At 37.6% G+C, this 24,327-nt stretch overlaps 1 protein-coding gene across 1 annotated transcript in view; it reads right to left on the bottom strand.

Annotated features, from left to right (window-relative positions):
- The window catches only part of EMB1345 (Transducin/WD40 repeat-like superfamily protein), a 94,462-nt gene that overhangs the window by 45,962 nt on the left and 24,173 nt on the right, over positions 1–24,327 (bottom strand). Inside the window, exons 7-8 of the mRNA XM_090006320.1 lie at positions 20,981–21,043; positions 20,592–20,661 (exon numbers count right to left, since the gene is read on the bottom strand). Of these exons, the coding sequence (XP_089862446.1) occupies positions 20,592–20,661; positions 20,981–21,043 (133 nt within the window). The remainder of the gene's footprint in view (positions 1–20,591; positions 20,662–20,980; positions 21,044–24,327) is intronic.

The raw sequence follows: 24,327 nt of genomic DNA, 5'->3' as shown, positions 1-24,327 counted from the left end.
TACGGCTAAAACAAAACAGAAATATATATTTTATATATATAATAAGTAGATACATATACATATATATTAATATATGTATATGTATTACCTTATATATATAAAATATATATATTACATTTGAATGATTAGGTATATAATTTAACAGTATTTCCTCAAAACCAAGGTTTTAAAGTGCATTTAATCCTATTGAACCATCTTCTAGGAATTTTGCCTTGTCCGTTTCAACAATCTGTAGTGAGTGAGATAGGTAATAAAACTTGTACCATTTTGATCTTTCTAGATAACCAATGAAATATCCACTGGTTGTTCTTGGATCAAATGCTTTAATGTGGGGGTTATACAACTTAGTCTCTGCAGGACATCCTCATATGGGCATATAAGACAAAAATGGTTTTCTACCTGTCCAAACTCATAAGGAGTTTTAGGCACAGATTTTGTAGGTACCTTAAAATATGCACAATTGTCCTTAAGGTTTCACCCCACAACTTAATGGAAAGTGTTGAATAATTCAACATAGCTCTGATCATTTCCTTAAGCGTTCGATTTCTCTTTTCAGCTACACCATTCTGATAGGCACTATCATACATGGTATATTGAGGCACAATGTCTTCCTCTTTGAGAAATCGCGCTAATGGTCATTCCCTTTGCCTCATCTTAGTAAACCTACCATAATATTCACCACCTCTATCAAACTTGACTATTTTAATAACTTTATCGATTTGTTTCTTTACTTCTTTCTTAAATTCTTTAAACATTTGAAAAACATCAGATTTTTTAAAGATCAAGTAGAGATACATATACCGAGAATAGTCATCAATAAAAGGTGACAAATTATTTTTTTGCCTGTGTAACAGGGGGGAAAAGGTCCACATACATTTGTGTGAACTATCTCTAATATCTCACTACTGTGTTTTGCACCCTCTTTATATGTGTTTATATGCTTAGCCTTTATGCAATCAACACATGGGTCATTGTCGGTAAAATCTAGAGATTTCAAGATCCCTTCATTTACGAGTCTCTTTATTCTCTTTTCAGAGATATGACCCAACCTTCGATGCCAAAGCATGTAAGATTTATCATTTAACAAGCTACGTTTATTTCCAACCAATGCGTATTCAGAAGTCAGAGACTCCTGAGTTTGGATCTTCACGTTCAATCTATACAAACCATCATAAACTGATACGAAACCAATTTCAATTGAATTTCTATAAATGAACAATTTGGCATTTTCAAACTTAAAACAATATCCAAATTTATTCAATTTCAAAATTGAAATTAAGTTTCTACTATATGATGAAATATAAAAGACATCGTGAAGATCCAAAATTATGCATGTATCTAGAGTAATCCTGCAGGTTCCAACACCCCTCACATATGAACGCATCTTGTTTCCCGAATAGATGCTCTTCTAATGCATTGTTGGTTCCCTTCTTCTCAGGAACAACCGTAGATAGTTGAAAATATGAACAATAGAACTAGAATCAATCCACCAGCTATTTTCAGGAATTTGTAATAAATTACTTTCATAAGAAACAAATGACAAATTACCTCTCTTTTCCAATCACTTTTTGTGCTTTATGCAATTTATCTTCCCGTGTCCCTTATTCTTGCAAAAGAAGCACTTTATGGGATCAGAGTGAGATTGCTTGCCTTGGGATGTCTTATCCTCTGTTGGCTTCTTCCTAGCATTTCTCTTAAATGCATTCTTCCTTAGTCCTACCTTGAATGCATGAGAAGCCATATGTGCACTCTACACCTTCTCACCTTTCAACCTCTCTTCTTCTTCAACACACTTGGACATAAGTTCACTGAACGTCCATTCATCATTATGTGTGTTATAAGAGATTTTAAAAGGTTCGTACTCCAAGGGTAAGGACGCTAGAACTAAATGCACTAGCAAAGAATCAGAGATGGTGAGCTTCATTAAATTTAGCTGAGACACCATGTTTCTCGTTTCCAAAATGTGTTGGCGAATGTTTCTCCCTCCAATATATTTCATAGATATGAGTTTAGACATCAGGGTACTAGCTCTGACCTTTTTTGAACTCACAAATTGTGCTTCAATAGCACTTAAAAACTCTCTAACTGTCCTGCATTGTGGTACGAAACTACGAATATTCTTAGCCACCTTAGATTGCAAAAGCAACAAACTAAGTCTATTCAAGTGCTCCCACTTCTCAAAAGCAGTCTTTTGATCAATAGTGCTTTGATCAGTTAGAGTAGCAGGTTCTTCTATCCTTAGGGCCAGAACCAGATCTATATACCCTAATATAAAAAGTATAGTCTTTTTCCAATCACTAAAATTTGATCCATCTAGAAAAGGTATACAGCTAGAGCCATCTAAAATCACAGGATTAGAAACTGTACGACAAAAGACATATATCAAGAAGCAATCGTACGAGACTAAAACTTTAATAGAAAAAGCAAAAGAATAAAGGCCCTTAATATGCTTATTTTCAGGCGAGTGAAAGGGGTCATCAGAGTTCTACTTTGGTAAGAGTTCCGACACGCGAAACCACTTCGCCTACCGACCATATTTGGTAAAACTAAGGTTCTTGTGAAGTAAGACCATCTACACAAGGTACCTTTGGATACACATTGTGATGTATCTCGACACATTTACCTTATTCTACCCTACTTAAATTCTAAACACGATAAAACTACCTTTGGGTCGTTTATTGTTTCACGAATCTAAGTACAATGTTAATATCGACTTAAACTGTATGATAGTGTTGAAATTCTTTGACGGCATACGTGTATTCAGTCACTTTGGTGACGTGAGTACACTAAGTCATCTAACTATCCTTAATGCCAATATTAAATAATCATTTACGCATGCATAATTTCAAATAAATGCATGAATAATAACAAAAACAGGCTTAAATGGGTAAAACACTGGGTCCTCAAGCAGGAACTGGTCTGAAAGCACTTTGAATCGGTCTGAAACCGCCCTGAACCGGTTATTCAAGGGTTCGAACGGTTCTGAATCTTATAAACCAGTGTCAAGTATGAACAAAGGTTCATAAAACCTTATAACCATATGCCAAAATCCCTGTATTTTCTTATATTTATGAAAACAGGGTTTTAGCATCTCGGAACCAGTGAGAAACTGGAAGGAACCAGTAAAAAATGACTCTGAACCGGTCCCGGAAGGGGCCGAATCAATCCCCGATCCGGTTCAGGCCAAATAGTGCCTGGACCCTACTGGATTCGAGTCAGAACCAGTTCAAACTGGATCCGGGTCGGACCCGACTTTAACTGGATCTGGGTCAGACCCAACTTGAACTAGATTCGGGTCTGACCCGGCATATAATCAAATCTGAGTCTGACCCGGTTTTAACTTGATCCGGGTCGGACCCGGTATATAACCGGATTATGGTTTGGCCCGGTTTCAACTTGATCCGGGTCGGACCCGGTATATAACCGGATTCGGGTTTGACCCAGCTTTAACTTGATCCGAGTCGGACCCGGTATATAACTGGATCTGGGTTTGACCCGGTTTTAACTTGATCCGGGTCGAACCCGGTTCCATCCGATTAAAACCAAACCTGTAAAACAGAAAACCCGAGGGTTTTCTGTTTTCTGCAAAAGGAGGTTAGGGTTAACCCAAATCGCCGTCGGTGACCCCATGTCGCCTGCCGGCGACCAATGTCGCCACACCTGTCGGCGACCTTCACGGAGCCCGGACCGGCGCTGCACCTATCTGTTAAAATGTATCTCCAAAATCTGTGTTGTAAGTATAAATATATATACTTATATACATAGAGATACATATACATATAATTATTATATGTATACGTATCTCCATATATATAAATATAAATATATATATATATATTTTTTTATATTCATTTCTTTATTTCTTTCTTTTTTACCCAAAAAGGGTATTCTTGTAATTTCTTATTTTGCGCATATTCCAATTTGGAATATGTTGTAATTTTCAATATTCTTTTTTTGTATTTCTTTTTTCTTTTTTCTTTTTTTCTTTTTTGCTTTTTTATTTTATTTCATAAAAGGTGCATTGGGGGTCCCCCAATAGAGTCGTTGGGGGGGGGGGCAACGATCACAAATGTGACCGTTGGGGGTGTTAAAATGTAAACTGTAATATATATATATATATATATATATATATATATATATATATATATATTATTTAATATTATTATATTTTCTTTTATTATTTTCTTTTTCTATTTTTCTTTATTTTCTTTTTTAGCATCTAGTTGAATAGAAACTAGATATTTGATCCAGTCAAGTTCCTGTTGGAACTTGACTGTGCAAATAGTTGTTGGATTGTAGTCCAACAGCTATAATAATAAATGTTGTTGGACTGTAGTCCAACAGCTATATTAAGAGACGTTGGAATCCAACGTCTCTTTTGGAGCCTCTCTCTTCCACTTTTTTGTATATATAGGGGTGAACCCCTTCAATGTAAACCATTCATGCTTCTTAAGCATTTTGTTCATGAATAAAGTATTATTTATTTTTCAAGTGTTCTTCCTTTTATACCCTTTCAAGGGTCATGCTTGTAGTGTCTCCAATAGACACTTGTTTGCGAGTTATTTGTGCATTTGTTGAAGACCACAATTTCATTACATGGTATCAGAGCTACGAAATCCTTAGATCTTGAAGTGCTTCCACCTCGATTTCCGTGCCAAATTTACAAAGGTGTTTCATCACCTTGTTCTTGGCTCAAGAAGATTTGTTTGAAGAAAGGCGAACTTGTGCTACAAAAAATTTTGGTTTTGTATCCTCTCTTATTCCTTTGTCTACTCTTTTTCTTTTCTTTTTATTTTTCTCTCTCTCCTCCTATTTATTCCTCTCTTACCCTTGTAAAAGATGGATGACAATGATAAGATCACCATCATTCCTATAAAGTTAAATGATACTAATTATGTAATGTGGGCTTCGATTATCAAGCACCACATTTGGGGAAAAGGTTTATGGGGTATAGTGGATGGTTCCGATTTGGAACCTAAACTATCTCTTACCAAGAAAGAGGGTGAAAATGAGGTTCCTCTAACGGAATAATAGTAGAGTAAGGCGTTAGCCACTTATGAAAAGAAATGGAAAGAATGGAAGATAGGGCATGCAAAAATTATGTCATGGCTCATCAATAGCATAGACATTAAAAAATGCTCTAGTCTAGCTAAGTTTGAGCATGTCGATAAGGCTTGGGAATACCTCAAAAACATGTATTCCCTTAAAGATATTGCACATGTATGCAATTTACAAGATAAAGTTCGGACAATGACTCAAAAAGATAAAACTATTCGAGAATATTATAATGAGTTGTCCGAACTTTGGGAAGAGTTGGCTCTTCTTGAGCCCAAATGGCATTGTGCCGAAGACATCGAGCTTCGCCAAAAGCAACTCGATATGAAACATTTCTATCAATTTGTGAATGGTCTAAGGCCGGAGTTTGAATCCACCAAATCGGCCCTTTTACATCGTGGAAAAATTCCTTCTATTATTGATACTATAGAAGAGCTCACTATGGAGGAAAATAGACTTATAAAAAATACTCCAAAAGTTGATGATGACTCCGTTTTAGCTGTATCTAGACCGGGGAATCATACTCGTACTTACAAGCCACCTCATTTTGGAAGGCAAAACGGCGACTTTGATAAAAGAAAAGTTATTTGTCATCATTGTCATGAACCGGGGCACTATAGGCCTCAATGTCCAAAGTTAAAAAGAAGAGAAGAAAAAAGATTTGCATATGTTGAATCTGAGTCAAAAGATCAAGATGCACCTGTGTCTATGGCTCAACTGATGGAAATCCTTCAACCTCTTCTCAAAGGGGTATCCTCCTCAACCGAAGCCTCAACTGGAGCGGCAGTTGCATCTTTCTCCGGTTCAGGTAACTTTCCTTGGCTTTTAGATTCTGGTGCTTCTTTTCATATGACCCCAAATGTTAATAGTCTATCCGAATGTCTTAAAAATAACTCAAGTGTGTCAAAGGTTTTTACAGCCGATGGCACATCTCTTGAAGTAAAAGGAATAGGATGTTTTGAAAATCTTAAAAAATCTAAAAGATTTTTTATCCCAGAAGTTAGATATATCCTTAAACTTAATTTGAATCTCTTATCTGTCTCGCAAATATCTGATTATGGATGCAATATCTCTTTCTCTTCTCATGGTTGTTGGGTACAGGATCGCCAGTCAGGGAAGCTGATTGGGGAAGGCCATAGAGAAGAACTTTATTACATGGACTTTTTGGAATTACCCAAGAATGCATTTTGTTATAATATTCAGAAATTAGAATTGGATTTATGGCACAAAAGGCTTGGCCATCCTCATATGTCTAAAATTCAATATTTTCCAAGTTTGGAAAAATTTTGTAATTCTGAAAATTTTTCTTGTAAAGACTGCATTCTTGGCAAAATGAAAAGATTACCATTTCTTAGTAGAACTTTTGTTTCCTCACGACCACTTGAGTTAATACATTCGGATGTTTGGGGCCCCGCACTAGTTATTTCCAAAGGTGGTTATACATATTATGTCATTTTTGTTGATGACTTTTCTAGACATACTTGGATTTATTTTCTTAAACATAAATCTGATGTCTTTGCTAACTTCCAAATATTTCATAAAATGGTTAAAAATAAGTTTCAAAATGATATTTTTGTTTTTCGCACTAATTCAGGGGGAGAATTTATGTCCAACGAATTCAAAGACTATCTCAATTTACATGGTATTACACATCAAAGATCATGTCCACACACTCCACAACAGAATGGCCTAGCCGAACGCAAACATCGGCACATTATGGAAACTACTAGGACATTGCTAATTGCAAATCAAGTTCCAACATGGCCTATCTTTCAATTAGATGTCAAAAATGCTTTCCTGAATGAGAATCTCGTTGAAGAAGTATACATGGAAGCCCCACCTGGTATTAGTATCCCTAAGGGTAAAGCTCTTCGTCTAGAAAAAGCTCTTTATGGTCTTAAACAGGCTCCAAAAGCCTGGTATGACCGATTTAGTCATGTTATGCTTGATATTGGTTTTCAACCTTGTTTAACTGACACTGCTTTGTTTGTTAAGAAATCTGATGCAGGCATCATTATTCTTGTTCTCTATGTGGACGATATGATCATCACCGGAGGCGACAAACATGGAGTTGCAAATATCAAATCTCTTCTTAAAACTCACTTTGAAATGACTGACTTAGGTTTATTAAGATATTTTTTAGGCATTGAAGTTGCTTATTCCCCTCGGGGGTATTTGATATCTCAATCTAAATTTGCTCTTGATATCGTTTTCAGGTCTGGAATTACAGATGATAAGAAAGTAGATACTCCAGAAGTTGTCAATGTTAAAATGAAAATTGATGATGAAAAACTTCTTGATGATCCTACTCCTTATAGACAGCTTGTTGGAGCTCTTTCTTATCTTTCTATTACTAGGCCAGATATAACTCATGCGGTTCATACAGTCAGTCAGTTTCAGCATGCTCCTACCTCCGTGCACATATGAGCGATTTTGCGTATTATTAGATACTTAAAATCCTCTCTTTCACGAGGACTCTTCTTGTCTGCTTCATCTTCATTAAATTTAATTGCATATACTGATGCTTGGAGAGGTGATCCCAATAATAGACACTCAACTACTGGTTTTTGTGTGTTCCTCGGTGAAACCTTAATTTCGTGGAGGTGCAAGAAGCAGCAGAAAGTCTCTCTTTCCTCCACCGAAGCTGAATACAGAGCCATGGCAACCACCACTATGGAGGTTGTTTGGCTCAGACGATTGCTAGCGGATATAGGAGCTAAAGCAACGCAAGCTTCAAAGATGTGTTGTGACAACAAAAGTGCGATCTACATTGCAAGCAACCGGACATTCTATGAGCGCACTAAACACATTGAGATGGACTGTCATTATGTCAGAGAAGAATACTTACATGGAGCCATTGATCTGCCATATATTACATCAGAATATCAATTAGCAGACTTCTTCACCAAGCCTCTCGCTGCTCCCAGATTTCACTTCTTCTTAGACAAACTTTCGCTCATTGTACCATAAGTTTGAGGGGGAGTGTTAAAATGTAAACTGTAATATATATATATATATATATATATATATATATTATTTAATATTATTATATTTTCTTTTATTATTTTCTTTTTTTATTTTTCTTTATTTTCTTTTTTAGCATCTAGTTGAATAGAAACTAGATATTTGATTGGAACTTGACTGTGCAAATAGCTGTTGGACTGTAGTCCAACAGCTATAATAAATGTTGTTGGACTGTAGTCCAACAGCTATAATAATAAATGTTGTTGGACTGTAGTCCAACAGCTATAATAATAAATGCTGTTGGACTGTAGTCCAACAGCTATATTAAGAGACGTTGGAATCCAACGTCTCTTTTGGAGAGCTCAAAATGAGCTCTCCTCTCTCTTCCACTTTTTTGTATATATAGGGGTGAACCCCTTCAATGTAAACCATCCATGCTTCTTAAGCATTTTGTTCATGAATAAAGTATTATTTATTTTTCAAGTGTTCTTCCTTTTATACCCTTTCAAGGGTCATGCTTGTAGTGTCTCCAATAGACACTTGTTTGTGAGTTATTTGTGCATTTGTTGAAGACCACCATTTCATTACAGGGGGCTCCCCAACGACTCCTTTGGGAGCCCCCCTTTGCACCTCCCTCTTCTTGTATAAATAGGAGTGTTTCCCCCTTGTATTCCCTAAGCTTGAGAGTCTCAAGCATTTCCTTTCTTTTATGAAATACATGCATTATTGCATGTTTATTATTTTTACGCTTGTTGCGTAAATTGTTCAAGTGTTGTGAGAGTGCTTTCGTGCACTTCTTTTATAAAGTGTTTATGCTTGTATGCGTATTGTCTCTTCATAGACAATTTTGCATGGTATCAGAGCAAGGTTGGTGATAGAAGATCGTGGGACTCCTTTCTTTTCGAGTGCCTTGAAAAGCGTGCCTTCAATTTTTTGGAGGTTGAAGTGGTGGATCTTGCTTCTCAAATATTTTAGAAGGATCTTGCGCAAGCTAGAATTTGAAATATTTTGTTGGTACACTCTTTCTCCCTTCCTCTTTATTTCATATGGGCGAAAAAGAGTCCCATTTTTCTATTGGTTTCAAATTAAATGGGTCCAACTATCATGTTTGGGTCGGAAACATGGAGGCTCACATAAAAGGGAAAGGGCTATGGGGTTATGTGCAAGGCACAATTCCGGAACCGGAACCCAAAATAACGGAGGTAAAAGGAAGTGAAATCAAGATTCTTGAAGGAGAAGAAAGGATCAAAGCCCTTGAAGATTATTCTAAGAAGCACGATGAGTGAGAAATGAAGAATTTCAAGATTCTTGGTTTTTTTCATCCGTTGAAACTAAGATTAATGCCAACATTATTAAATTCAAGAAGACATCGGAAGCTTGGCATTATCTTGAGAAAATGTATACATCAAGGGACCTATCCCACAAGTACTATCTTCAAAAGAAGGCGATCTCCCTTTCTCAAGGCGAAATGACTATTAGGGAGTATTATGCCAACCTTTCCTCCACTTGGGATGAGCTCGCCATGCTTGAACCAAAATGGAGTGGAGAGGCAATTGAACTCCGTCACAAGCAACTTGAAGAAGATTGGTTCTTCAATTTTTTGAATGGGCTAAGGTCCGAATTTGAGCAAATAAGGTCATCTCTTCTATCCTCTTTTACTCCTCCTTCTCTTGAAGATGTACTCACCAAATTAAGTGGCGAGGAGACTCATATGAGTTTATGTAAACAAGGATCAAATGTTCTTGTGGTTCCTTATGAAGAAAACAATAAGGTCAATGTCGTATCAAGACCCGGAAACAATGTAAAGACCTATCGTCCTCCTCATTTTAGACCTCAAAGTCAAGGTGAAAATGGTGGGCAAAGAGGAAAAATGGACTATAGTAAAGTTGTTTGTCATTTTTGTAAATAACCGGGGCATATCAAACCCATATGTCCCAAATGGAAAAAGCTTCTCGCAATGGCTACCACCGGTGCACCACAAAAGGAGGAGGCATCATCAAGTGGGTCACTCTCTTTAAATCAAATAGTGGAAGCCCTTCAACCCCTCCTCAAGGGAGCTACCTCAGGTGCCGCCGTGTCTACCTCTTCTTCCCTAGGTAAAGTCTCTTGGCTTTTGGACTCCGGTGCATCTTTTCATATGTCCCTAAACATGTTTTCGCTTTCCGATTTCTCAAAAAATGTTTCTCCATCTTTTGTTTCCACTGCGGATGGAACTTCTCTTGAAATTAAAGGAATAGGTAATTTTGAAACTCAAAACTTTTTTATTCCAAAAATTAGATTTATACCTAAACTAAACTTAAACCTTCTTTCTGTTTCTCAACTCTCGGACCATGGTTGCGATATTAAATTCTCTTGTGATAAATATTTAATACAGGATCGCCGGTCCGGGAAATTGATTGGGGAAGGCTTTAGAAAATGAGACTTATATTATATGGAATCTCTTTAAGTTCCAAATTTTTTTTGTAATGTTGCCCGAAACAAAGATATAAATGTGTGGCACAGGAGACTTGGTCATCCTAATATCACCAGGTTGTCTTACTTACATTTTGCAAAAGACCTATGTAAAAGCTCATTTTCTTGTAATGATTGTATTCTCGGAAAAATGCGAAGTTTACCTTTTGAGCAAAGAACTATGTTCTCTTATAAAACTTTCGAAATTGTTCATTCAGATGTTTGGGGACCCGCACCTGTTGCTTCAAAAGGAGGCTTCTCTTATTATGTCATTTTTGTGGATGATTTTTCTAGATATTCGTGGATCTATTTTCTTAAATTCAAACATGAAGTTTTTTCGTGTTTTAAAACTTTTCATTCAATGATTAAGAATCAATTCAATAGCAATATAAAGATTTTTAGAAGTGACTCTGGAGGAGAATATCTCTCCAATCAATTTAAAGTATACCTTGAGGATCACAGAATCATTCACCAAAGGTCTTGTCCCAAAACTCCTCAACAGAATGGGTTGGCCGAAAGAAAACATAGGCACATCATTGAGGCCACTAAGACCCTTCTTATTTCTCAAAACATTCCTAAATTTTTTTTGGCAGAAACAGCTCTTGCTTCTGTTTATCTGATAAATCGCTTACCATCTAGGATATTAGAAAAAATATCCCCTTTTGAGATATTATATAAGCTTGAACCTGATTATAATAGGTTACGAGTTTTTGGGTGTAAGTGTTTTATACTTACGGATAAGAATGACAAGCTCTCTCCCAAGGCAATACCTTGTGCCTTTCTTGGGTACTCCGAAACTCAAAAGGGGTTTCGTTGTTATGATCTCCGAGATGATAAGTTATATGTTTTTAGAAATGTAACTTTTTTAGAAAATGAAAGTGGTTTTGAAAAAAATGTTTCTCAACAAGAACATTTTGATTATTCCTTCCTATTTGATTTATTGTCTATCAATGATGATATATCTAGTGATGATGATGTATCATCAAATCATGATGAGGAAAATGATGGTGATGTTAGTGAACATAACTCATATAATGAACAAGAAAGTAGAGTTTCAAGTGACCCAATAACCTACTCTCGTAGAAACCAAGGCACCTTTAGAAGTGTTATTGACCAATATAGTGAACTTGTTCCTTCTCTGGATCATCGAAGATCTGAAAGGAATAAGAGACCTCCAACTCGTTTTGTCTCTTTTGATTCTTTCTCACCCCGATATAGGGCTTGTCTTAGTGTCATTCATTCTTATTTTGAACCAAGAAATTTTGAAGAAGCTAAAAAATGTATAGAATGGCAGGAAGCTATGCAAAATGAACTTAATGCTCTCAAAAGGGCTGAAACTTGGGATTTCCAAACCCTACCTATAGGAAAAAAAACTATAGGTTGTCGATGGGTTTTTAAGGTTAAAACTAAGTGTGACGGATCTTTGGAAAGGTATAAAGCTCGCTTAGTCGCTAAAGGGTATGAACAAGAGTATGGAATTGATTATGAAGAAACGTTTTTAAGGTTAAAACTAAGTCTGACGGATCTTTGGAAAGGTATAAAGCTCGCTTAGTCGCTAAAGGGTATGGACAAGAGTATGAAATTGATTATGAAGAAACGTTTGCTCCTGTAGCCCGAATGGTTACAGTTAGATGTCTTATTACTATTGCATCTATTAAAAATTGGAACATTTTTCAAATGGATGTGAAAAATGCGTTTTTAAATGGTGATCTTAACTAAGAAGTATATATGGATGCCCCACCAGGCATGAAGATTCCTAAAGATAAAGTTCTTCGCCTTCGAAAGGCTCTCTATGGTTTGAAACAGGCTCCCAAAGCCTGGTATGACAGGTTTACCAGTGTAATGCTGGAAAATGGTTTTTCCTCATGCTATACTGACACTGCTTTATTTACTAGAAAATCTAATGCAGAGATTGTGATACTTTTGCTCTATGTTGATGACATGCTCATCACAGGTGACGATGTTCAAGGAGTCAAGGGTATTAAGTCTGTCTTGACTTCAAAATTTGAGATGTCAGACTTGGGTTTTCTGACATATTTTCATGGAATAGAGGTTGCTTATTTGCAACGTGGTTATTTTCTATCTCAGTCTAAACTTGCTTGTGAGATTATTGACAGATCAGAGATTTCTGATGACAAAGTATGCGAAACTCCTGAAGTTGTGAGAGCAAAAATGAAGATTGACGATGGTGTTCCCTTAACCGATCCTACTCCTTACCGACAGTTGGTAGGGTCTTTAATGTATCTTAGCATTACTCGACCTGATTTGTCACATGCTATACACATCGCCAGTCAATTTCAGCACGCTCCCACAACCGTTCATATGAGTGTTGTTCTTCGCATCATCAGATACTTGAAGGGCACAATAAATAAGTGAGTATTTTTATCTTCTTCTTCTTCTGATTTAAAATTACTTGCTTATACTGACTCAGATTGGGGAGGTGACCCTAGTAACCGTCACTCCACCACTGGTTTTTGTGTTTTCTTAGGTGAGTCTTTGATTTCATGGTGATGTAAAAAGCAACAGAAGGTCTCTCTGTCATCCACTGAAGCTGAATATAGAGCCATGGCATCCACCACCATGGAAATTGTATGGATTCGGCGCCTTTTGGAAGATATGGGAATATTTATCAGAGAACCAACAAAGTTGTGCTGTGACAATAAAAGTGAAATTTATATTGCCAAGAATCACACCTTTCATGAGTGAACAAAGCATATAGAAATGGACTGCCATTATCTCAGAGAAGAATACTTGAAGGTCATTGATCTACCATACGTAACGTCTGAGTATCAACTCACAGACTTCTTCACCAAAGCACTATGTTCGCCCAGATTTCATTTCCTTCTTGACAAACTTGCGGTTATCACACCGTAAGTTTGATGGGGGGTGTTAAAATGTATCTCCAAAATCTGTGTTGTAAGTATAAATATATATACTTATATACATAGAGATACGTATACATATAATTATTATATGTATACGTATCTCCATATATATAAATATATACATTTATATTCATTTCTTTATTTCTTTCTTTTTTACCCAAAAAGGGTATTCTTGTAATTTCTTATTTTGCGCATATTCCAATTTGGAATATGTTGTAATTTTCAATATTCTTTTTTTGTATTTCTTTTTTCTTTATTTCTTTTTTGCTTTTTTATTTTATTTCATAAAAGGTGCATTGGGGGTCCCCCAATAGAGTCGTTGGGGGGGGGGGGGGGGCAACAGTCACAAATGTGACCGTTGGGGGCTCCCCAACGACTCCTTTGGGAGCCCCCCTTTGCACCTCCCTCTTCTTGTATAAATAGGGGTGTTTCCCCCTTGTATTCCCTAAGCTTGAGAGTCTCAAGCATTTCCTTTCTTTTATGAAATACATGCATTATTGCATGTTTATTATTTTTACGCTTGTTGCGTAATTTGTTCAAGTGTTGTGAGAGTGCTTTCGTGCACTTCTTTTATAAAGTGTTTATGCTTGTATGCGTATTGTCTCTTCATAGACAATTTTACACTCTCTTCGCCCGACGGTAGAGGAAACAGGGAAAAAAGAAGTTTTTAAACCCTTGTGCGTTGTCAAACAGATGCCGACCATTAGATCGGTGACAGTCTGCGGCTTCCATCGACGACGGCTGATGCTCCTGCAGCCAACAACCACAGGTAAAAACCCGAAACCCCCTTTTTTTGTCACCCTACGGCGACAGTCGCCGGTGCCGGTGACCAACTGCAACGTCGACCCACGACGACCTGTATTGCCGGACGACCAGGACACACCCCGCGTAGCGGATGCGGGGTGTGGGCCCATAACCCATTGTTGGGTCTTCCTTATGGGCAGCATGCGCACAAACAGAAAAAATACACAGCAGAAATTGTATATGTGTAAAAAACAGAAAAACAAGGGGGTTGGAGTACTCGACTGAAGCAGGGGAAAACCAGACTGGTGGTGGTTGGAGCAGAGGATGTTTTTTCTCCTCAGCCGGACTGCGGCCCTCCACAAGCGCAGGCTGCCGGATGCAGTCGGTGAGCAGGACCAATTCCCGCGACCGGATGGAAATACTCTGAATAGAGAGGTAAGATTCTAAACCCTCTCTCGTATTTCCCAGTATGTGAAAAACTAATTTTCATTGTATTTCACTCTATATCGGGTGGTTTATGAAACCCCCTTTTTATAGGGCACGGGATCGAAACGGTTTGCATAACTGTTCCCCCTTTATCCCATGCTAGTTTATAGGAAGCGATCATTCTAGATGTGGGGATGAATCCACATCGTGGATAACCACCACGTAAATCATGGTGGTTAATCCAACAATAATATGATACGAATTGTCCCTATCTTGACCACAGGACCAAAGGTCTCACCATAATCCTGGCTATATTCTTGAGTGGAACCATGTGCAACAAGTCTTGCTTTGTGTCGTTCAATGCTCCCATCAGGTTTATACTTGATCTTATAAACCCACTTAGACCCTACGATATTTCTATCATTGGGTCTGGGAACAACTTTACATGTTTGGCATTCATGTAACGCTTCTATTTCTTCATTCATTGTCTCTATCCACTTGGGTGACTTGACTGCCTGATTGAAGGTAGTAGGTTCATCTTGCTTTTCAACCTGTGACAGAAATAACTGAAAATCCAGAGTGAAATTATCATAACTAACTCATCTCTGAATTGGGTGTCGAATTCTTTTAGATTTCCTGACAAAGGAATGATTTTCAGGTTCATCAACAATCACATCAGTAATGGTGGGAGTGGTTTTTGCTGCTCTTCTCGTATAGACTGGTCCTGAAAACTTCTCAATCTCCTTGGGCGGCGAATTGTCAATCTCAACTTCAGTTGTGCAAGAGGTTTCATCTGGAACAAGAATAGGCATGGGAGCAACACTTCAATCAGATGAACACTCTCCATTGATGTTAGCAAACAACTCGATATTCAACCATGGAGAATAAACTTCAACACGATGACGCATATTTTCAAAAGAATGCATATCTTTAAAATTTTGCTCATCAAAAACCACAATTCTGGAGATCTTAACACGCTTGGTCAAAGGCTTGTAGCAATGATATCCCTTATAATCATCTGCATATCCCACAAATCTGCACTTAGAAGCTTTATCCTGAAACTTATTTCTTAATGATTTGTCAATGTGCACATAATAACCACAGCCAAAAACTCGTAAATTATCATAATTTGGGTGCTGCCCAAAAAGAGTATAATAAGGTGATTTATTGGCTAAAATGACCATCGACAAACGATTTATAATATAAACCATTGAGTGAAAAGCTTTTGTCCACAACTCAATAGGAATATGTCTGTCATGCAACATGCTCATCGCACTCTCAACAATGTGGCAGTGTTTTCGTTCAGCCACACTATTTTGTTGCGGTGTGTGTGAGTAGGAAACTCTGCGACTTGTACCATTGTTTCGAAGAAAAACAATAAAGTCATTTGAAGTGTATTCACCTCCCCCATCACACTGAAAATTCATAATATTTGACGAAAATTGAGTTTTAACAAAGGCATGAAACATTCTGAACAATTGAAGAACTTCATATTTATGTTTCATGAAGTATATCCAGGTATAACGAGAATAACTATCAATGAAAACAACATAGTATCGGCTACCCGAAGGAGAACAAGTAGGTGCAGGACCCATACATCAGAGTAGAAAATCTCAAAAGCTCTTGAAGCTCTTTTATTAATTGAATTGAAAGGAAGAACATGACTCTTGCACAATTGACAACTTGTACATTACTCATTGCCAAAAGGAGGACTCAAACTAGATAAGGAGATAAGATTATCTCTTACAAGCTTTTCAACAAAAGAGGAACTACAGTGTCCAAGTCGACTATGCCAAATATTTGACTTATTACATTTAGACAGACTAAAAAGACATTTAGAAGAGAATTCATCGGACTCCAACGAAGGCTTCAAGAGGACAAGAGCAGAAACATGAACAAAAGGATCTTCCTTGAAGATATACATATTTCCTCGTCGCTCCCCTTTAACGAACGTCTCTCTCGTTTGAAGGTCCTTGACATACACAAAAGATGGAGTAAATTCGACAAAAGAATGTGTATCATCAACAAGTTTGGAGACAAAAATAATGTTCTTTTTTATATTAGGAGCATAGAGAACATTGGACGGTTTTATGGATGAATTTAAGAAGGGTATTATGGCATTTCCAGTGTGAGAAATGAAATGATGAGTTACATCTCCAGTAACAATACTGTCATTATCGAAATAAGGAGATAAGTTCGAGAGTTTACCTATATCTCCTGTGACATGGGTGGCTGCCCCAGAGTCTATATACCATACTCCCTGGTCATCTTTGAAAGGGCTGCCAATAAAAGTTGTTGCACATCTCCACTAGATTTACTCCCATCAGTCTGCCTCTGTGACTGAATAATAGAATTCTTGCCTTTGTTCTGAGGGTTGAACCAACAATCAGCTTTAATGTGCCCCTTTTATTACAGAGGAAGCATGTGGGAATATTTCTTAAATTTCCTACATGAGCATTAGGAGGCATGTTTGGGGTAGGAAGCAACCCACGTCCCCTTTGTCCACCATATCGTCCTCGAGCTCTACCTCCGCGATGATTATTTCCTCCACCACGACCTTGTCCATAAACCAGCCCAGTAGCGAAAACATTTTGTGAGTCAAGTTACCCACCATCACCATCAGAAAGGTTCTTCAAACTGATCTCATAATGTAGAAGTTTAGCCCGTAAGTCTTCAAAATTGGGTAAAAGATGCAAGCATGTGAGAGACGTGACAAGAATATGATAGTCTCCTCCCAACCCGCTTAAAACTTGTTGCACCTTATCTCTCTCTGAGATCGCACATCCAACAAGAGCCAACTGATCTGTGATGCTTTTTACCTTGTTCAGATATTCCATAACAGACATAGTGTCCTTTAATGACTGAAATTCTCGCTTGAGATACAAAACTTTTGCTTTCGACATTTGAGAATAGGTTTGAGCCAACATATTTTATAGTTCAGCGGCTGAACAATCGTCTGGAATTGCAATAAGTATTTCCTGGGATAAAGTAGAAGTGATATACGCGACTAGTGCTTGGTCTCTTTTCATCCAAACCGTGAAGTTAGGATTTTGAATAATCCGAGATGAGACAACCCCTTTATCATCTTGTATTTCCTGTGTGATAAATTGAAGCGGGGCTGGAGTTGATTCATCTAGGTGCCCAAAAAGATTTTGGCATCGTACGAAGGAAATTATTTGTCTTTTCCAGGTCAAGAAATTTGAATGGTAGAGTTTTTCAGAGACAAGTTGACTCAGAAAGCTAGAGGAAAGACTAGAATGAGTAGATGACGAATCCATATCTTTCAATTATGGATTGAAAGAAATAATAACTTTCAGATGTCTTTAATTTTGGACCTTGTGCTGCGCACCTTTTTTTTTGCGAAAAATGAGTTCTGGTTACTGGTTATGTACCAGAACCGCAACACAGGTCTTAATGAAGATCCAATATACCAAGATAATCGATGACGTGATTCCAAAACAAAAATAATTGACGTCAAACAGAGAAAATTCCACCCAACAGTAATAATATGCAAAATCAAGATTGTTTATATGAGAAATATAAAGGAAGAAATAAGGAATCAAGATAAAAGATGATTATGAAGGACAAAAGATGATTTGAGAAGAAAAAACAAAACAGATTTAACGTGATTTGATTTTAGGATTAGTTAGAAAGAATAAGGATGATAACAGAAAACAACACCAGATCTGACGTGATATGTTCTTTAGACAAAAAATAGCATGTCGAATATGTTCTTTAGAAAAAAAATAAGAAGAATGAGAGGTAGATTATAAGGGACCAGAGTTACTAGTCGAGGAAGCAGAAGCGGGAAGCGATACGGGAAGCAGGAGCGGGAAGCGAGGCACTTTCAAAATTTTAGGAAGCGGGAAGCGTGGGATAACTTAGAAGAAAATTATGAACCGTCTCGGAAGCGACCTAGGAAGCGAACCAGGAGCGACCTAGGAAGCGAATCGGAAGCGAGGGGGAAGCGAAAAAAATAAAATTACAAAAAAAAATAGGGGAAGCGAGGGGGAAGCGCGGTTCCCATAAAAGGGAAACGTGCTTCCCTGCACGTTTCGGAAGCGCAACGTTTCGCACTTCCGAAATGCGCTTCGGGGAAGCGCGCTTCCGGTAACTCCGAAAGGGGCCCAGATCTGAAGATAAAACATATCTGTCGTGAAACAGAAAAGAAGATGAGAGGAAGAATAAGGAATAAAAGAAAAGAAGAGAAAAAATGAAACCAACCTTCAATGGGCGACGTAGATCGATTCAACCTTGCTCTGATACCATGTAAGAATTTAGAGTTCCAGCCACGTCTTCATTATCAGCAGAAAGGTAGATGGAGGGAGACAAGGGCTGCACAGAAAGGTCATCTCGTGACCTAGAAAAGTTGTGTTAATATACAGTGACTTACAAATACAATGGAGATAATGTCCTTGATTATAAATACAAAATACAAAATACAAAATGTGCACATGTGCAAATTAGAATTACTAAAACATGTGATATGGATCTAGACCATACATAAATCCAGAACCACATCACGTCTTCTTTAACAAATAGTCCATGAAGAGGTTAATGATTTGTTTAAACATCTTGATTTGTTGGAGGTTTAGGGTAGCAAACCATTCCAGTGTCTCTCCCTCCAAACTTCTATGAAACCAGTTGATTAGCCGTCTATCACTGTTGTAGTGTTTAGCCGCACTCCCCATGAATAGGGCTATGTGAGTTCTTGGGATCCTCTTTTTTACTGAACTTTAGAAACTTTAGGGGAGTATCTTCATCATCATCATCTCATCCTTCAGGCAGAATGTCCTCCAGGGAGAAATCCCTCATATCCATATCCATATACTTCATGTTGGTATTGAGGTTTCAAACCATGTTCTCAAGGGACTTTAATTTTCTGTCTGATTTCGATAATGTGGTTTAGATCGGATGGGTCAACAGAGGTTTGTGAACTTTTCTTTCTCGGTCAGATACCTGAGATTCACCCCACTGGTTATAGCCTCTCATATTCCTGTTCCTAGGCTCGTTTGGCATTTCTTTCTCTTTGTCGTATGAGCCCGCTCATACTCTTCCCTCCTCTGAATTTCCCTCATCTTCTCTTTCATTGGAAAAGCATATAATATATGGGGGAGAATCCCATATATATAGGCAACACAATGGAGAAGAGAAGAGGCCCAATAGCTAGTTGGACCAGCTCCAACATCTCTTAGAGACAGGACAAAAATTCCCCTAATGTTAGAGACAGGACAAAAATCCCCCTAATGGGCATACCTATTACAAAAATAAGAAACAAAAAATCAATAAAAAGAAAAGAAATAAAATACAAAGAACCCAAAAAATACATTCTACAATCAATATACATATTATATATACTAATACATATATACATTATAATGTATATAAATACTAATATATATATGCCATATTTTAACATCTGCATCCATGCACACGTGTTTGCTAGCTTATGTATTTATGTGTGCAAAATTTACCAACAAATGACAGTCCTCCATTAAGCCCTTCCGAGCATGACAAGCATGTTATGCATTCCAAAACCAACACACACCACCACCCCAGAAGAAAGAAATGTCATAATAGAACAATTCCTCCAGCCATGACTGCATCTAGACAACACTTGTAAAAAATGTTTATCATGAAAGATTGAAATCTCTTTCTCAATAATGTGTAACAGATGAACCAATTTCGTATGCAAGTAGGAATTTATCCTTCAAAGCAAGAATCAATTTTTATGTCCAGAATATTCACATAGCTGAGAACTGCATTACTATAAACTACAGTCAGTGCACGCCAGGGTAAAGCTGAAGTTGACAGTAATCTTTTCTAAGATTTAGTCTATTACTGAAATCAGGACAGACAGCCGATGAAAAATCAAAGAACAGTTTTTTTCTTGAATCAGTATGAGACGATCTTTTTTCAAAGTAGTAAGCCTCATTATAGTAACTGCTTGAAGAAGTATATCTTTATGCTATTAAGATCTCAGTAGAACCAAAGTAACCAAATGCGTGTGCTCTTAAAGCAAAATCAGGGATGATGTGCTAGAAAGATGAGAGGAATCATGGGTACCAATTCTTTGGTGTGCTCACAGAAAAGACAGATGGCATCATCAGCTGCTCCACTAGCAATTATACCATCCCTGACATAATTAACAGAGCATCCAATTAGGCTTATAGAGACTAAACAACAATAGTTGTCAATTCAAAATAACTGAAACAAGGCCTATGAGAACCTCCAGGCATCCTTGAAAGAATCAATATAACTGGCACTGCTCCTATGAAATCTCCAGCTATCAAGAAGGACCATTTACATCTGTCTGATAAAAGAAAGTCCCAACTCTCACATGAACATGCAAGAGCTCCTTCATAAACCTATAGCGCAACTCTATAAATGTCCTTTCCACTATCTCCGACCACAATATGACATCCTATGGACAAAACAACAGAAAATTTTATTACCTTGACCAGTCAACTGAAAATATTGTCCGATCATGATATCCTGATAGCGTGGAAAGGTGTCTCCTGGAGAAAAAAAACAGATCATTTCTCGGTTTGCATGTGTGCAGAGAGAGAGAGAGATTCAAATGAATGAATGAAGTTATCATCTTTCAATGAATCCAGCAACATAAATTCAAAGTTGTTAAGTTTTCAATATTTAGGTCGTTCCACGCGTGAGAGCTGAGAAACAGAGAGAGAGAGAGAGAAAGGGAGAGAGAGGCTGGAGAAAAACCGATACCCTTTTTTTTTAGGGTCGGCTGCTGTGTAAACCCATTTATATTAACATGCTATTACAAAGATTAGGATACTAAAGTACCCTCATTACAATAAAATAAATTACACAATGCCATTAATGAGAAGTTAATGTCACGGGTCTGGATCTCCAGATCCATGACCCGTAACAAGGGAAAACACTTCTTTTTGTTAAAATGTATCATTCAATCCTTGTAATCTTATATATATTTTATATATATAAAGGATGATACATATACATATATGGTATATATGCATATGTATCTTCCTAATTATATATATAAAATATATATTTCTCTATTATTAGGCATAGGGGTAGTTTAGTCATTTCCCCTTTTTACGCATATTCCGTTTGGAATATGTTTGTAATTTTATTTTTATTTTTATTTTTCTTTTTTTATTTTTTATTTTTTGTGGTTTGCGCCACCTAGGGAGGCTCCCCAAAGAGTCGTTGGGGAGCCCCCAACGGTCACAAATGTGACCGTTGGGGGCTCCCAACGACTCCTTTGGGAGCCCCCTATGTGGCTCCTCTCTTGTTATAAATAGGGGTCTCCCCCTTGTAATTTATTCACTTCTTGAGGGAGCTCTTGCTTCATTGTAATGGGGTTTTCACCCCTTCTCTTTCTTTCTTCAATAATATTCAACTTATGACTTTAAGTCATTTTCCCCTTTTGTGGGTTTATGTGTTAGCACATTATGTGCTTGTGTTGTTCCCTTTAATGGGTATATTCGCACTTTATGTGCATGTGTATGGGTTCATTGTTGAACCTAATGTATTCCAAGTCATTTTCAAACACTTTTCACCCTCCCTCAAGTTGTGCATGATCTTGAACCATGAACAACTTGCCTTTTAACATCCAAAATCTGTCTTTTGTCAATCCTTTTGTAAATATATCCGCCACTTGATCTGTAGTTCGTACAAATTCAGGCTCAATTTCTTTCTCTTCTACCTTTTGTCTCACAAAATGCTGGTCTATTTCAATATGTTTGGCACGACTGTGATGGATTGGATTAAAGGACATACTAATGGCACTCTAGTTGTCACACAAAAGAAGTGATCGAGAGATCGATTCTCCTACTTCTTGTGAAAACTGCTGCAAGGATTGAGAAATGAGAAGAGAAAAAGAAGAAAGATAACTCGGGTACCTGTTAAGAATCGGCCGCCACACCAATCTCTCTATTCTGCTGCTAAGTTTAATAGGGTTACAACTTCTTTTGCATGGACAAAACTGCCCTGCATTAGTAATACAAAATACATAAATATACATGTGATATGGATCCTTCAATGGATCCATATTCTAATACCCTCCCTCAAGTTGTGCATGGGATTGAACCATGTGCAACTTGTTCTTCAGATACCAAAAATGATTACTCTTTTGTCTGATGAAATGCTGGTCAATCTCAATATGCTTAGTCCGACTGTGATGAACAGGATTGAACGCAATTTGTATAGCACTTCTATTATCACACATAAGAGTCGAACTTGAGATATTCTCTCCCATCTCTGTAAGTAGATGTCTAATCCAGGTCACTTCTGCTGTGGTAGCTGCCATAGATCTATACTCTGCCTCTGTACTAGATCGTGCCACAGCCTTTTGTTTCCTGCTACTCCATGAGGCTAGATTTCTTCCGATAAAAACACAGTATCCTTAAACAGACCTTCTCTCATCTGGGTCCCCTACCCAGTCTGCATCTGTGTAAGCCACTATGTCATGTTTCGGTGTCCCCCATGAAGATTGTACATATGTGAGTCCATCACCTACTGTGCCTTTTAGGTAACGAAGAATACGTTTAACAGCATCCATGTGACCAGTCTTTGGCTCATGCATGAATTGGGATACCTGGTTTACAGAATATACAATGTCTGGTCTAGTAAAAGTAAGATACTGTAACATGCCCACTAAACTGCGATACTTGCTTGCATCATGGTATAACTCACCATCACAAATACTGAGCTTTTGACTGACAACACTAGGTGTAGGTAGAGGTTTGCAATCTATCATTCCTGCTTTGGTAAGAAGATCAAGAGTATATTTGTGTTGGGTTAATGACATTTTTCCATCCTGTCTGTCCACCTCTACACCAAAGAAATATCTCAGTTCTCCAAGATCTTTCATCGTGAATCGCATACTCAGCAAATCTTTAATTCGTCTAATATGGTCTGGAGCATTACCAGTGATCACAATATCATCAACATATATAAGTAAGAAAACTATATTGGATCCATCTCTGTATATAAATAGCGAATGATCTAGTTGGGAGCGGAGGAAACCGTGGTTCTGAATCTCTAAGGAGAAGCTTTCAAACCACGACCTGGAGGCTTGCTTTAAGCCATACAAAGCTCTGCTCAATTTGCATACATATTCTTTTGGGTCTCCCTCTGCATAGCCTTGAGGTTGCTCCATGTAGACCTCTTCCTTTAAATCCCCGTGAAGGAATGCATTTTTAACATCAAGCTGACTAAGAGTCCACCCATGTTCAATGGCCAGGCCAAGAATAATACGAATGGTTCCCATTTTCACTACTGGGCTAAATGTCTCATCATAATCTTGACCGTATTCTTGAGTGAAACCTTTGGCAACAAGACGTGCCTTGTATCGTTCAATGCTACCATCAGGTTTATATTTAATCTTAATACCCATTTTGAACCAACAACATTTTTATCTGGGGGACGACCAACTATCTCCCATGTTTGACACTCATGAAGTGCCTCAATTTCCTCATTCATTGCTTCAATCCATTTGTTGGATTGAATAGCTTGGCAATCCAAGTGGTTCCTCGTGTTTTTCAATCTTGGATAGAAAAAGCTGAAAATCCATAGAGAAGTTATCATAACTCACTCATTTCTCAATGGGGTGCCTTATCCTGCCTGATCTTCTTGGTCCCTCTTTGTTACTGGACAATGCCACTTGTCCTTCTGTAGGTACATCAGTTTGTTCTCTGGGCCTCCTGGTATAGACATTTCCTTTATATCTTTGACATTCTGTTCCTGATGCCTCATCTGAAACTATCTCATCGTTTATGCTTCCAGGAGCCAAAGTAGTATGTTCTGCAGC

The sequence above is a fragment of the Nuphar pumila genome, chromosome 5 (genome assembly GCF_984573655.1).
Source record: "Nuphar pumila chromosome 5, dmNupPumi1.hap1.1, whole genome shotgun sequence".
Taxonomy (NCBI): domain Eukaryota; kingdom Viridiplantae; phylum Streptophyta; class Magnoliopsida; order Nymphaeales; family Nymphaeaceae; genus Nuphar; species Nuphar pumila.
Note: the sequence above shows the minus strand (reverse complement) of the source record. Positions and strands in the feature narration are given on the sequence as shown.